The following is a 15,198-nucleotide window of genomic DNA, read 5'->3' as shown; positions in this document are numbered from 1 at the left end:
AATAAATAAAAATAAATAAATAAATAAAATAGTCCTTGATTTATGACCACACTCGAGCCCAAAAATTTATGCCGCTAAGGGAGACATTTGTGGAGCGAGTTTTAGCCCCATCTTATGACCTATATTGCTACAGACGTTAAATCAGTACTCCAGTTCTTGAGTGAACCTGGCTTCCCCGCTGACATTGCTTGTCGAGAGGGTCACAAAAGGGGATTTCCTGACCCTGGGACACTGCGACCGTCGTAAATGCGAGTCAGTTGCCAAACATCTGAATTTTGATCATGGGGAGGCGGCGATGAAAAACGGTCATAAATCACTTTTTCAGTCCCGTTGTAACTTTGAACGGTCGCTAAATGAATTGCTGTAGGTCAAGGGCTACTATATTGTTTTTTGAGGGGGGGGGGCTTGCAATGAGATGAGAATACAGCTTATTTTGGTACTCAGATACATTCCATTGAAGAGGGGGTTGGGCTAAATGACCTCTAAGGTCCCTTCTAACTGAGTTCTACAAAAGGGAGCCATTCCCCTCTCGTGTCTCAACATATCAACACACAGTAGCTTTATGCTACGCCAACTTTGATCTCGCAGCTTCCTCATCTTCGTGTCTTTGCAGAATTCTGGGAGTTGAAGTCCACCCACGTTGAAGTTGCCACGGTCCAGAAACTCTGCAGTCTGCTCTGCTTGCAAAGAAAGATTTATTGCTCCAAGTGACGGGCTGTTCCACCAGCTGACAACTTGCACAAGCTGGACAACCGACACCCAGTAATCAATCCTTGAAACAATATGAAAGGAAAAGAAAAATATTCCCATTAGAAGCACACACAGACAGGGATTCAAGACTGAAATATGTGCCACCCGTTCCTTAATCAGCATCCTTGCTGCTGTAATTTTTTAATTTTAGCACCACCTCTGGATTTTCTATTTCACTTTTCAGTCACTTCTCCACCAGACTCAGCTCTACGGGAAAATTTTTCAGCACCTTCCCACTTTTCCTGCCTTCCCCCCCCCCCGATTATTTTTCATCATTGTTCCAGAAATTAGGAAAACCACTAGCATTTTCAAGGCAGATCTGCCCTCTGAGCTATTCCCAAGGCCAGGACAGAAAATAGAATAGAAATAAAGAATAGAATAGAATAGAATAGAATAGAATAGAATAGAATAGAATAGAATAGAATAGAATAGAATAGAATAGAATAGAATAGAATAGAATAGAATAGAATAGAATAGGAGTTGGAAGGGACCTTGGAGGTCTTCTAGTCCAGCCCCCTGCTCAAGTAGGAGAACCTACACCATCTCAGACAGGTGATTGTCCAGTCTCTTCTTAAAAACCTCCAGTGATGGAGTGCCCACGATTTCTGAATTTATATAACTTATTAATTTATTCTTTCATTCCTTCAGCTGGTATCACCACCCATCTCCCATCGGCGCCTTGCTTAAAATTGAAATTAAGACTCAACTGTTTTATCTTAATGCGAGACAGTTAATAGTTTCTGCCGGCCTTTGTCTAAAAATCTTGCTGATTTCTACGGCTGGCTAAGATGATACTTCCTTTCTCAGCCCTTCAGATTGGCGGGTGAAAAAATGTCGCTGAGCCAGCAGGGAGAATTTTCTTTTTGAATAAGAATGGAGACTTCAGCTTCTTTAAATGGAAAATAGACAATATTGGTTTTCCCCTGCAATAACTTCTCTCTGTTTTTAACACCCGGTTATTAAGATCGACTGATGGTCTCCCTTCCCTTTCTTTCAGATCCTTATCTGTGGGTTTGGAAGGAGGAAGAATGAAAATCAACAGCGCTTTTTTCTGAAGTTTTAGCGGCTGGTTGTTGTTGTTTTTTCACCTTTCTTTTTTTCTTTCTTTCTCTTTCTTTCTCTTTCTAGTTTGCATTTATAAAAGAGTTTGTATTTCAAACTCTAAAAACGTCCAGCAGTTGGGGGAGTTTTGAATTCAAAATATTCAGGATATTTTGCCCCCCCCCGCGTGGCCCACCTTGCAGGGTTATTGTAAAAGATGGAGAAGAGCACTAGCCCTCACTTTTGGTGGGGGGGGGTTGAAATAAATAAATCAAACAGAAATAAAAACTTCCTTTTCAGGACTTTCATTCCATCTCTGGTCGCTAGAGGACAGGAGTGAGACGCTGTGATTTCAGCCTGTTGCAATTGCAGGAGAGAAACTTACAATAAATTAACTTTATTTCAGAGTATAAATATTCAAGTATTCAATGAATAGCTGGCTTGGGAGCCAGATTTTGCACCCCATCCCCTGGGTCGTGCCCTTTGTTTCAACCTCAAAGTTAAACCACCAGCTCTCTTGCCCCAGGATTATGAGCTCTTTTTGAGTGACAAGCTTTTGACCCCTTCTTTTTCAAGCCACAAGACATTGGGGATGGGCTATTAACCACTGATTATTAGGCAAATATTATTTCCAGGGAAAATCAGTCCGTGTGGCTGCTAAGAATCGAAAATTGGCATTGTCATTTAAGAAGAGACTGGACAGCCATTTGTCTGAAATGGTCTAGGGTTGGACTAGAAGACCTCCAAGGTCCCCTTCCAGCAATATTCTGATTGATTGATTGATTTGATAGTGGTATATTGTTGCTCCAACACTGGAGGTGGGGAAGAATAGTGGACAACCATTTGCCTGAAATTTACCTCTCTTTGGAATGGAAAGCAATTGTATGAAACGTAGAAGGTCCGTTCCCCCCCCCCCGCTTGAGCCCCAGGGGGTTGGACTAGAAGACCCCCAAAGTGGGAAGCTGAGCAGGATGTCACATAGCTACAAAAATCTAAGCATCTGTTGCAGGAAAAGTTGGAAAAAGTGGTGTGGAAGAGCATGAAATTGGACCCTCTTTTTTTTAAAAAAAAACCCATTTTTTTGCAGAGGTTCAAAAAGCCAGGGAGCATGTATTTATTTATAATTTCTGCCCCCCCCCCCAAAAAAAAACAACCAGGCCCAGAAAACAGAGACACGGTGCCTTTTAGGTCTGTATTTATTTTCTTAAACAAACCGCATACACAGTATGCCCACTGCACCACGAACGCCCCCAGACACACCTCCTGTGTCCTCCCCCTCCAAGACACAACAACGCTGCTCGGTCGTCTGAAAGGAGACATCCAACTCCCCCCCACCCCCGTGCCCCACAAACGCAGGCCGTTCTTACTTGCCAAATGTATGACATCCAATCATTAAGCCCCCCCTTCTCTTTAATATAAAGCAAGACGGGGGGGGTGGTTTCCTTAGGAGAGGGGAAAGGGTCAAAAATCCACCAACCCACCCACCCCTTTGTCGCCTGTTCCTAGGAAGGCCATGCTGGTGGGTGGGTTGCAAAGCAACTTTTTCCCACCAGCTAAACCTGGTTAGCCAAAGCCGTAGGGAAACCAGGTTTCTTACACTCCTCAGTGTGGGACCACGCGGCTAAAAGTCCACCAGCCACGTGGTGCCTTTCCACGCAGGCCTTTCCCGCTTCCCCTGCCAGCCTCATCCTCTGCTTCCCCCCCTCTTAAGGATAAATAATATTTTTTTTCCAAAAAGGGAAAGAGACATTCCTTTCAAAACCTTCCCCAAAAGGATGGAAAGAAGAGAGGGCCGGCTAATAAATCAAAGGAGATGAGTCCTTCATTCTTCATCATCTGTTTGACTCCATCCATGGTCGCCAAAGGGAATGGAGGTCCTTGGGAGCAGACGAGCCAAAAGACTCCGAGGCGGGCAGGGGTGTGCGTTGAAAATGACACATCAGCTTCTTCTGAGTCTGGGGATGGACTTCGTGAAGGAGCAGGAACCAGGAGACTTCTTGAAGGCATCTGGCGTAGCCTTCTTGGAAGTCCACTTCCCTCTCCTTGGAAGCAGACCCTTTGGGAAAGCCAAAAGAAATTCCACCATTTACTTTTTCTGCGTCAAGCTTCTAGTCCCTTTGAATCCCCTTGGGAGCCAAGGTTGATGCAGTTGATCACAAGGGTGGGGGTGGGTGGGGGTGGGTTAGTGTGCACATTTTCCAGGCATTGGCCCAAACACTAAACCAATGCTAAATCACCCCAAACTGGGTAAAATTGTTTTTTTTTCTTTGAGTAAAGCACACAAACTCTTTACCCATCGGAACAGGGACGTTTAAATTGGTTTCCTTACACTGGATAACAAGGACTTTCTGATCAGCAATTTTGGAGTTAAGGAAAGAAAAAGTCTCTGCGTTAAGATGTTGCTTTGAACCCCATCAAGGTTACGTAGGGCCGTTCTACCTTCACCCCATTTGTATTTTGGGACTTTCCTTAGCTCATTTTAATGTGGACATCTCTCCTTTTAAAAACTTTTCACGTTTTGTACTGCTGGTTTTAACCTCGCGGGAAGCCGCCTGAGAGTCACCTAAAACGGTGAGACAGGCAGCATACGCACTTCATAAACCAATAATTAAAAAACAAATAAGGCTCTCGATTGATGGATGGATTGACTCACCTGTCCTCTGCAACCGGTTCTGATGCTTCAGGTAGCTGACGGCCGTTTCCAGGACATCGGCCTTCTCCAGCTTTGAACCCGCCTGCTGGCTTTGCAGCTGCTTCTCCAGCAGCTGTTTGAGCTGCTCGATGCTGCTGTTCATGCGGTCCCGACGCATTTTTTCGATCATGGGTTTTCTCAGCTGCCGGGAGAAGAAGGAGAGAGAAAAAAAAGGAGGTGAATAAGGAAGACTTGAAACCACATCTCACCTTAAGGTTGTCTTTTTTTTTTTAACCCCTCCCTGGTTTTCAATTTCTACTCACTTTGTTTTTCTCCTTAGGGCTCAGCAGCCTGTTTTGGTCCAGGAAGATGAGATTGGAAGGCGTCATCCTTGCTCAGCTAGAGGAAAAGCAAAAACCCCTCTTTGCAACCCCAGACCCTCTCCTCCGTCCCATATTTATACCCCGAAACCTCGGTGAGTCTCTTCGTTCTCACAGTTTCCCACACTCCTGAGCCAATCAGGATCAAGCAGAGCCTCTGGAAGGAGGGGGGGGAAAGGGGGGGAGAGAAAAAAAAAACCAGGGATGTGTGTGTTTTCCATGCTCCATCAGTGGTCAATAAAGCATAATGACTCTCTTTTTTTAAAAAAAGGAAAAGAAAAGAAAAGAGAGCAGGTGGAGAATCTAAGATACGCCAAAAATTAGGGAATATGTCTTCCAAGCGCAGTTGGGGAGCTGGGAATGCGAGGCGCACTTCGCGGCCATAAAAAAAAACCAACAACAACGGAAAGAGGGTTCTGGATGTTCTTTTTAAAATAAAGCCCCCAAATAAATGCCTGTATTTGGAAACAAGGCCTGCTAAATTCCTGCTAAGTGAGCTCTTGCGAGAGTGTTCTTCCTTTTCAATTTTGCTCCTGCAGAGAAGCACAAATCCCTGCAGGGAGAAAGCTAGCCACTCAGGAAGAAAGTGTGATTTTTAATCTGACATAAATTCCTCTGGAGAAGAGACCTTTCCAGGAGGTGAAATTATCTCTCACCCCTTCGCCTGAGTTGCCAGGAAAGGGAATAACAACAACAACAACAACAACAACAACAACTTGATTTGTCAATTGAGAAAGGCTACACTGCTTGGTTCAAATAAAACATCCCCCCATAAATAAGATCCCTTTTTCCTCCTTGGCATTTCCTTTCTTCCACATCTGAACACCCAATTTTTTTATAATTTGCTGGGCTCATTTGATGGGAGACATAAATAAACACAAGCAAATTTTGCCTCATGCTGTGTCTTTTCCCTCTGAGGCCTAAATGCTTATTGTGACTTGAATGTGATTTATTTAAAAGCCTCCGCTTTTTTGATTCCTTGATTCCAGTTGTGTTTCCTTTGATACGCACATTTTGAGGTGGAGTCTGAGACTCTGGAAAGAGTGCAGAGAAGAGCAACGAGGATCATTAGGAGGCTGGAGGCTAAAACATATGTAGAACGGCTGCAGGAATTGGATTTGTCTAGTCTAGTGAAAAAGGACTAGGGGGTGACATGATAGCAGCCTTCCAATATCTCAGGGGCTGCCCCAAAGAAGAGGGAGTCAAGCTATTCTCCAAAGCACCCAAAGGCAGGACAAGAAACAACGGATGGAAACTAGTCAAGGAGAGAAGCAACCTGGAACTAAGGAGAAATTTCCTGACAGTGAGGGCAATTAATCAGTGGAACCGCTTGCCACCAGAAGTTGTGGGTGCTCCATCCTTGGAGGTTTTTAAGAAGGGACCGGACAGCCATTTGTCTGACATGCTAGAGGGTCTCCTGCTTGAGCCCTGGGGGTTGGACTAGATGACCTCCAAGGTCCCTTCCCACTCTGTTTATTCTGTTATTTGTTGAACCCTAGGCAAGGTTGGCATAGCGTAGTTTCCCAAATCACACCAACAGCTACCAAGTTGTTGTGAAGACAAGCATTCAAAGTTGATTCCTCATGCGGAATAGAGAAATTAGAGCAACGACCTTGGAAGATTTTGCAGAAAAGATTTGAGTACAATTGTGTACATTGAGTAGAAACAGGAGATAGATAGATAGATAGATAGATAGATAGATAGATAGATAGATAGATAGATAGATAGATAGATAGATAGATAGATAGATAGATGATAGATAGATATAGATAGACAGACAGACAGACAGACAGAGATGATAGATAGATAGATAGATAGATAGATAGATAGATAGATAGATAGATACAATAAAATTATTATTCTATTCTATTCTATTCTATTCTATTCTATTCTATTCTATTCTATTCTATTCTATTCTATTCCTATTCCTATTCCTATTCCTATTTCTATTCCTATTCCTATTTCTATTCCATTCTAAATTTCCAGGAGAGGCTGGGAAGTTTTAACAATGGGGGAAATGGGGAGGTTTTTAGAAGAAAAGATGGGATGTACACAGGCAATAAAGGCATAAAAACCCTGGTGCAATTTGGTTCATGCAAGTCACAAACCCTTCCGAATTGTAGCCTGGCGTGTGATTTTTAGTGCCCGGAGTGGCTTTGAAAGACATTCTTCCTTCCATGATTGCCACAGATGTTTTTTTTTTCTTTTAAGGCACATGCAAAATTTCAAAAGGGGGAAGAAAAAAAAAACCCACCAAAACTTTTCGGCCTCTTTTCCCACTGAACACAAAGCCAAGTCAAGGAGTGTGACTAATGTGGGTTTTTGTGAACGGCACACGCCGTGGTGTCGAGGGTGGGTGCCATTCAGAAAATGTGTGGGAAACATCGAGGATTTCAAACCAGAACTGAGCGCCTTAGCCATGTGGCAGGGAAGCCGGATTTGGGAGGGGGGGGAGGGAATAGAGCTGAAAGGGACCTTGGAGGTCTTCTAGTCCAGCCCTCTGTTCAAGGGGAGAAGACATTCCATTCTGGACAAATTTATCTTTCTAATCTCTTCTTAAAAGCCTCCAGTGATGATGGGGCACCCACAACTTCTGGAGACAAGTTGTTGCACTGATGAATTGTTCTCACAGTGTGGGAATTTCTCCTTAGTTCTAGGTTGGGTCTCTCCTTGATTAGTTTCCACCTGTTGGGAATTCCGAGCATGGGCTGGACTAGGAGACCTCTAAGATCCCTCCCAGCTCTATTCTGATGGATTGATAGGAAAGAATAAGAAAAATAAAGAATAAAAGTAAAAAAAAAGGAAGGTGTAAAAAGAAGAGTAAGAAAGAATATGAACAAGAAGGAACAGCAGCAAGAACAAGTAAGAATAATAACAAGCATAACGAAGTGCAAGAATAATATAGCAGCTATTATAGTTGTGCACATTCCTGTTGGATATGCTGTTCCTTCCCCCCCCCCAAGTTTTTATTAAAAACATAAAACACAAATGGAACAAATATCGGAAAGAGGGAGAAAGAGAAAGTAATGCAAGGAAGAAAGAAAGAAAGAAAGAAAGAAAGAAAGAAAGAAAGAAAGAAAGAAAGAAAGAAAGAGAGAAAGAGAGAGAGAGAGAGAATAGAAAAGCCAAGATTTCAATGCAGTAGGACACAAAATTCAGTGGCCACCTCAACTTGACATTTCTGGTAGTTATAAGCCACGTTGTTTTTATAAGATACGCTGGTCTTCTGATATCAATTCATTAATTCAATTAGTTCACCAAACTTGCAGAGCTGCCCATCAGCCCAAAGGAAGTGTGATGGGGATTTTTTTCTGTCTTCCTCCTCCTCGCCCCACCAACCCGTTTCATCTCCTCCTCCCCACCCCCTTCCCACGTCTGCCAGGCTGCAGGCAGATGTGGGGCTGGGAGTCTGGGGCGGCGAGCGAAGCTTTGGGCCCCGGCTTTCCCACACCCCAGCCCCATTCAAGCCATTGAAGGCGGTTGAGAACGGACGTGTGCCAGGTTACAAGCCGAATTAGCAATGGTCTTTGACTTTCCTTTGTGTAGGGTGTGTGTGTGTGTGTGTGTGACAATTGGGGAGGGGTGTCTCTGGGGAGGGCCATCTGCATCGCATTGACCGGTCCGGGTTTGCCAAAAGCCATTGATCACGGCTGCTCAAAGGGCTCAGGGAAAACCTTGTCTCCTTCCCCACGCCATGGCTGAACATCTGGCTGGCTTGGAGAGCGAGGGAAAGAGGAAGGAGGGGGAAGGAGAAGGGGGAACAGGGGAGGGGAGAGTTTGAAAGACCAGGGGAGGTCTGTGGGGGGGGGAATGTAAGGGAGGCAGCCAGTCCTTGATCCCTCCAGAGGAAGGTTGAGGAATCAGAATAGAGCTAGAAAGGGTCCTTGGAGATCATCTAGTCCATCCCCCTGCTCAGGCAGGAGACCTCTAGACCATTTCAATCAGAATAGATCTAGAAGGGACCTTGGAGGTCTTCTAGTCCAGCCCCATGGCCAAGCAAGGGAGTAGTCTTAGACCATTTCAGATAGGTGACTGTCCAGAAGAGCCTCTGGATGGCCTTAGAAGGTCTGGACACCCTTAATTGCTGACCCAAAGGAGGAAAAATATCCCAGTTCAATTATCCCAAGGAAAATTTTCTAGGTGTGGTCCACCCAATCCTCCTTTTTGGCCCCAAAGTAGGGGACTAGATCTCATGATCTCTTGCTTCCTAGCCTGGTGCCTTAACCTAACGGGCTCCTTACAGGGATGTTGTGCAGGTGGCGGGGGGAAGAAAAACGAGAGGAGGGAGGACCATCCTGGCAGGCTGTGTCTTGCCAGAAGAGAAGACCAAGGATGGTGAAGAGGCTGGAAACCCTAACAACACCCCCCCCCCCGGCATGGCCAACCGCCCGGCTTGGTCCGAGGCTTCCTCGGGGCTTTCCCAGCAGCCCGAGAGATCCTCAAAGCTCTTTTGAGACCTAATTGATTCTTCCCACCAGGCACCGGGCCCTGCAGCAGGCTGTGCCATTGCCAAAAAGGTCAGCTCTTTCCCAGAAGCAGAGACCCTGCTCCACAGGCTGGCCTTTGTTTCACCCACAGGCCGGCTATTGACGTGCAAAAGAGCTCAAATCCTAGAAACACCCCCCCAGACCCCCCCTAGCTTTTCAGAGTTAATAAAGCAGGAAATAATAAATCCCTCTTAGGGCCCAGAGAGGAGGGGGCTTGTGGGAATTTGCACGAGGCAGAAAAAAAGGCCAGGCGTGTGGATTTCTTTGGGGGGGTGGGGGGGATGAACTGGGTCAAGAGATTGAGTTGTACCAAGAATGATTTTTTTTGGGGGGGAGGCAAGGCGGAAATGAGGGAGGGGGGAGAGATCATGCAAAGCCGCCTCCAAACCTTGGCGAGGGTCTTCCCCCCCCCACCTGTCTGGCTGTTTGGAGGTGACTCTAGGTGATAAATTTTCAGTTTAATTCTCTTCCCCCTTGCCCTTCTTGTATTCCCCCCCCCCTCTCTCTTTCCCATCTGGCACTGAAGTGGGTAGGACTAGATGACCTCTGGGGACTCTTCTCTCTTTTCCCTCTGTTTCTTCTCTGGCCATTCCCCCTAGCCCCTTTTCTTAAACCTATTTCTCAGACCCTTAAACCAGCTTCGCCATCTATTTTGCCCCCCCCACCAGCATGAAAAAGAGACTCCCCTGCAGCCTCTAAAATGGGTGGTCTTCTCTTTCTTCCTGCCGCACGTGTGTGTGTCTGTGTGTGTGTGTGTGTGTGTTTCCTTGGCATCCACAAGATTTCCCCCCCCCTTCCAGGAACCACGTGGTGTTTGCAGCAAGCCATAGATGTTCCATCAAGGGCTGGGTGGGTTTCAGCTTGTCTGCCTTTCCCACACTCCCCCCCCCCTTGTTAGCACAATAGAAGTGTGCCTTGGCACAATCGGAGACATTAGTAACAGTGCTTGAACCTCAATGGTGGGTGGGGGCAGGCCCGGTCCCAAAAGACCATCTGGTTAGTGGTGACGAACCCACAGCGCCAGTTGGATGTGCTTTGATCTGCCCGCAGCCCCTTTTAAAACGAGACTTTAGCTGGACTTCAACTCCCAGAATTCCCCAGCCAGTGAATTTAACTGGTTTAACTGGTCCCAGCCTTGTCCAAAGGACGTCGCTTCATTGATGCTGCTGGACCATCCCCAAACATCGGGCTTGATCCAATTCCTTCTTAGGAACTAGCACCCTTGGGAGGCTTCTCGAAGCCCCCAAGTTTGGAACTCGTCAGCCTACCTGGCAGGAACGTTGTGAGGGTCAAAGGCCAGCTTTCAAACATGCTTGGGGTGGGGGTGTCAAATACAGGTCGTCCTCATGACCACAATGGCCCCCGGATTTCCGTTGCTAAGCGAGACTTTTGTTAAGTGAATTTTGCCCCTTTCTTGCCATGGTTGCTAAGTGGATCGTTGCACTTGTTAAATGAGGACGATGGTTGTTAAGTGAATCCGGCTTGATTGTCAGAAGGTCGCAAAAGGGGATCCCGCGACCCCCCGGGACGCTGCAAGACCGTCATAAATACGAGTCAGTTGCCAAGCATCTGAATTCTGATCACGGGGATGCTGCCATGGTCGTGTGAACAACCGATGACCAGTCACTTTTTTCCAGCGCTGTTGTAACTTCAAAGGATGACTAGACAAACTGGTCTAGGGTCTCCTGCCTGAGTAGGGGGCTAGACTAGAAGACCTCCCAGGTCCCTTACATCTCTATTCTGATTGATTGATTGATTGATTGATTGATTGAAATGGTCTAGGGTCTCCTGCCTGAGTAGGGGGCTGGACTAGAAGACCTCCCAGGCCCCTTCCAACTCAACTATTGTATTGTCAAGGGTGTAGAGCCCTGGGTCCTGCTTGCTTTTCTCTCCCGCGCTTCCCAAGCTGAGATGATTTTAACTTCCTCCCCCAGGCCTGCCTTCCCCCCCCCCAGGCCAGCACCTCCGAGTGGGTCTTCCATTATAGTTCAGGAATGCTACTCATTCCCAATCAAGGGGACTGCTCAGAAAAAAGAGGAGGGGGGCTTTGGTGATAGAGATTTCCCCCCCCCCTTGCTCCCAGCAATTCTGGCACCTTTGCCCTGGGAGGCTTTGCATCCTGGCCCAGGCAGAAGGCGATTCTCTCCCAGGCATTAAAAACCAGTCTAGCGTGGGCTAAAGGGGTGCCTCCTCCGGGCTCCCACCACGAGTCTGGATTGGCCGGGGAGAGTGTGGGAAACGCCAACTTGTGGGAAACCCACAAGGCTTCCCCCAGCCAAGGAGGGATATAAATAGAGGGAGAGCCGGAGGATGGCTTGAGGTTAGATCCGGCGGATCCAACAGCCTTTAATCGCTCGCTCTTCTCTTGCCCACCCATGAAAATGGCACCCACTGCTGGCAGCCACCGATGCCTCTTGCGGGCGGAGGAGGAGAAAATGCTGGCCAAGGAAAAAAATAAGGTAATTTGGCACCCTTTGGGGGTCTGCAAGCTGCAAACTCCAGGGCTTTTTTTTTTAACAAATTAGATCATCGTTTGTGTGAAATGGTCCAGGGTTTCCTGCTTGAGCAGGGGGGGTTGGACTAGAAGACCTCCCAAGGTGCCTTCCGACTTTGGGATTCTGCAATTCTGTTACATCTGGCTGCCTGGCTGGATGTCCATCCAGGTTGGCTGTTAGCAAGTTAAAAAAATATAAAATAAAATAAACCCCAATAGGGTGTGATTCAGAGAGGCAGTCTTTGAACACGTGCAGGCGGCGATGGGCAAAACGGAAAATGCCAGCGTGCTGGGGAACAGGCGGGGAAGGAAGGAAGGAAGGAAGAAAGGAAGGAAGGAAGGAAGGAAGGGAGAGAAAGAAGGAAAGAAAGAAGGAAAACTTCTGCAAGGAAAAAAGTGTCCCATTGGAGCGATCTAGAGGAGGATGCTTGCCCAGTAGAATCCTAGAAGGCACCTCAGAGGTCATCCAAACCAACCCCCTGCTTAGGTGACAGCTTGGCAGTTATCCTCTGTTATCCCGCCTTCTTCCCTCAAAGTTTTATGACTACTGCTTCGTAGGTTTTGTGTTTAGCTTGAAGTTTTAATCTTTCTTTTCTTCCTCCCTTCTTTTCTTTCTCACAGCTGAGGAAACCGGCAGTGGAGAAAATGCGCCGTGACCGAATTAACCACAGCATCGAACAGCTCAAGGTTTTGCTGGAGAAGGAATTCCGGCATCATCAACCCAACACCAAGCTGGAGAAAGCTGACATTTTGGAAACGGCTGTCAGTTATTTGAAGAAACAGCGTCAGAGGCACGAACCGGGTAAAAATGCAAAGCTTAATTATTAGAAGCGTAGCATACAAATGACAACGGAGGGAAGGGGTGATTTTAAACCTCAGCATCCTTGCCAAGAGTTATTTACTATTTATTCAATTTCTGGGGCAATTAAAGAAAATAGGTGGCACGGTTAAGATACATTTTATTTGCAAGCCAGGATCTTCACTGGGGAGTGGGTGTCCATAAACCTGGTTACTGAATTAACCCGTGTCTTCCTGAATTGACCAATAGGGAGATTGGATTCAGTTATCGATTTTTTTAAAAAAATAAATTGCCTCCAAGAAAACTGACAGTGGTCTTGTCTTGTTTTCTAGCCCCAGGTGCGAAACACCCCGAACTTGACTTCAACACGGGTTACCTGCGCTGTTTAACGGAGGCCTTTTACTTCCTCTCCTTCTGCCAACCCAAGAGGGAGACGCAAAGCCGGCTGATCAAGCATTTCTGCAAAATCCACAGCATCTCCGATGCCACTTTCTCCCTCCTCTCCTCTCCTGCGCCCAAGAAGCCCTCCCGGGAGAAGAGACCCCCCCCACCAGCCTCGGCCTTCCTCTGGAGACCCTGGTAGAACTGCTGCCCACCTCCCCCCCCTTGAAGACCAGCCAGGGGGGCTTTTTCAGAATCTGAAAGCCCCTCTCGTCCGAGTAGGAAACAGTTGGTTTCCACCCAGGAGAAGAATTGAGGTTGGGGGTGTGTTTTTTCTCCGTTACTGGGGGAGAGAGAGAGTGCTTTTCTTCCCCAAAGGTTTTTTTTTTCCTTCATAGTGAAGGGATGAGTTCTGCAGGAACAGAGAGATTTTAAAAAAAACTTTTATCTGACTTCCTTTCTTTCCTTTTTCTTCCTTCCTTCCTTCCCTCCCCTTTCGTCTATCCTTCCTTCTTCCCTCCCCTTCCCCTAACTAACCCTTCCCTCTTCTCCCTTTTAAGGGACTGCTTTCCTGCAAATCCCGTAGTCCCTTGTGGGATGGTCTTTACAATGTTTCTTTCATTTTTGTCAGAAATCCGGTTGCCTTTTGTGAAGGCTCTGCTAGCTTGTGTATCTTTAATAAGGAAAAAAGGAACATGGGTATGGTACGACAGTGTGCGCTGGCTGCAAGTGACCGGCCAGAGGACTTTGTGTTTTGACAATTTCAGATTATTGCTGTGATTTAAATTCCTCTGATGCTAATTAAATATATGTATATATATATACATGTGCGTGCGTCTACATCTCTGCGGGTGAATTCTTCCTTTCAGATTCTGGAATAGTTCATCAAACAAATGCAAAACACAAACAGAGCTGTCTTTGGAAGGGAACCATAAGAGGGACTGTGATTTTGGGGGTAGACTGCTCCTGTGCATGGCGAGCAAAAGCCACCACTTTTCCATTCAGTTTTTGGGGTTTTTTTTGTAAATTCCAAGTGGGTACCTAAGATCAATTCACATCTGGTTTTGCAGACCTATTTCTCCCAGATCCTTAACCTTTAAAATCTTTTTTAAAAAGCAATTCTGACTAACAAAATTGATGCAAGTTTACAGAAATACAGCTTGTGGAGGGCAACTGTTTATTGAGCATTATTCCAACACTTTTTTTCAGCTTGTGATCTCTTTTTAAGACTGGGTTTATTTTAAATTATTGAAATTATTTCTGATCCGTTCTTGGGAGGTGCCCAAAACATCCCCTTCCTTGGTTACCTGCCCCCCAAAATTGGTGTTATGGGGCAACTAAAGAAAATAGGGATCCAGCTAAATAAAGGAATGAAGAATCATTGATTCAATCAAATGCCATTAATCCATTTGGCCAATCAGATCTTGGGATAATATCACAGAATTCACCGAACCATAAAATGAGGGGTCCTTAGAGATCATCTAGCCTAACTCGCTGGGAATTCCTCCAGCTGCCATAATAACTGACTTTCCTGGTTGAGGTGACATGATTAGGATATATTTGCAAGCCAGGATCTTCACGGGGGTCAATAAACCTGGTTACTGAATTAACCCATTTCTTATTTTTTTAAAAAATAGCTGCAGACCAAGAGGACTGGGGGGGGGAGGTTGTTTGGTTATTTTTTTGCCATGCAAATCCCATCATCCTTGTCCCTTGCCCCCTCAGACTGATGGGAGTGGTAGTCCAAATCCCCCACCAGGTAGATTGGCTTTATGCCTTTTGAAGGGCCATTCCCACCCAGCCATCTTTTGTTGTCGTTCCCCTTTTCCTGGGGGCTGGGAGAGGGAGAAGCCATCTTTATGATGTTGACCCTCCCCCTCGGAGGCCCCTCTGGATAATAGCCCCCTATTAACCCCCACCCCATCCCACCCCCATTGTGTTCTGGGCATTTCCCACACTTTGGCATCCCTTGAAACTGTTCACCAGCGGAAACACCCAGATCAAATTGTTTTCTCTGAAGACCCTTTTCAAAAATCTGGGAACAGCCACAACACCCCCCCCCCCCCCCCGCCAATCTCTCTCTCTCTCTCTCTCTTGGAAATCCAGCAAGCTGTCCCGGTCAGTTTCAGCCTTCTCAATCCGAAATGGCTTCCGTTTTTCTACCTGGTGGGCAAACGGCTTGAGAATCCCCCCCCTCCAATTTGTGTTTCAGACTGGCCTCCGTTTTCTGCCTT

At 46.3% G+C, this 15,198-nt stretch overlaps 2 protein-coding genes across 2 annotated transcripts; one reads left to right on the top strand and one right to left on the bottom strand.

Annotated features, from left to right (window-relative positions):
* Positions 1-3,153: 3,153 nt before the first annotated feature.
* LOC308675852 (transcription factor HES-5-like) lies at positions 3,154-4,868 on the bottom strand. Its single transcript, XM_081341456.1, has 3 exons — positions 4,747-4,868; positions 4,445-4,625; positions 3,154-3,847 (listed from the first exon to the last, which is right to left on the bottom strand). Exons 1-3 carry the CDS (start codon positions 4,810-4,812, stop codon positions 3,624-3,626), a joined length of 471 nt encoding a protein of 156 aa, XP_081197582.1. The 5' UTR covers positions 4,813-4,868; the 3' UTR covers positions 3,154-3,623.
* A 6,610-nt stretch (positions 4,869-11,478) lies between these two features.
* On the top strand, positions 11,479-13,166 carry LOC308675730 (transcription factor HES-5-like; the record flags this gene model as incomplete). Its single annotated transcript, XM_081341254.1, has 3 exons — positions 11,479-11,749; positions 12,406-12,586; positions 12,916-13,166. Exons 1-3 carry the CDS (start codon positions 11,666-11,668, stop codon positions 13,164-13,166), a joined length of 516 nt encoding a protein of 171 aa, XP_081197380.1. The 5' UTR covers positions 11,479-11,665.
* Between the last annotated feature and the right edge of the window lie 2,032 nt (positions 13,167-15,198).

Source organism: Vipera berus (assembly GCF_964194415.1).
Source record: "Vipera berus genome assembly, chromosome: 17".
Lineage (NCBI taxonomy): Eukaryota > Metazoa > Chordata > Lepidosauria > Squamata > Viperidae > Vipera > Vipera berus.
Note: the sequence above shows the minus strand (reverse complement) of the source record. Positions and strands in the feature narration are given on the sequence as shown.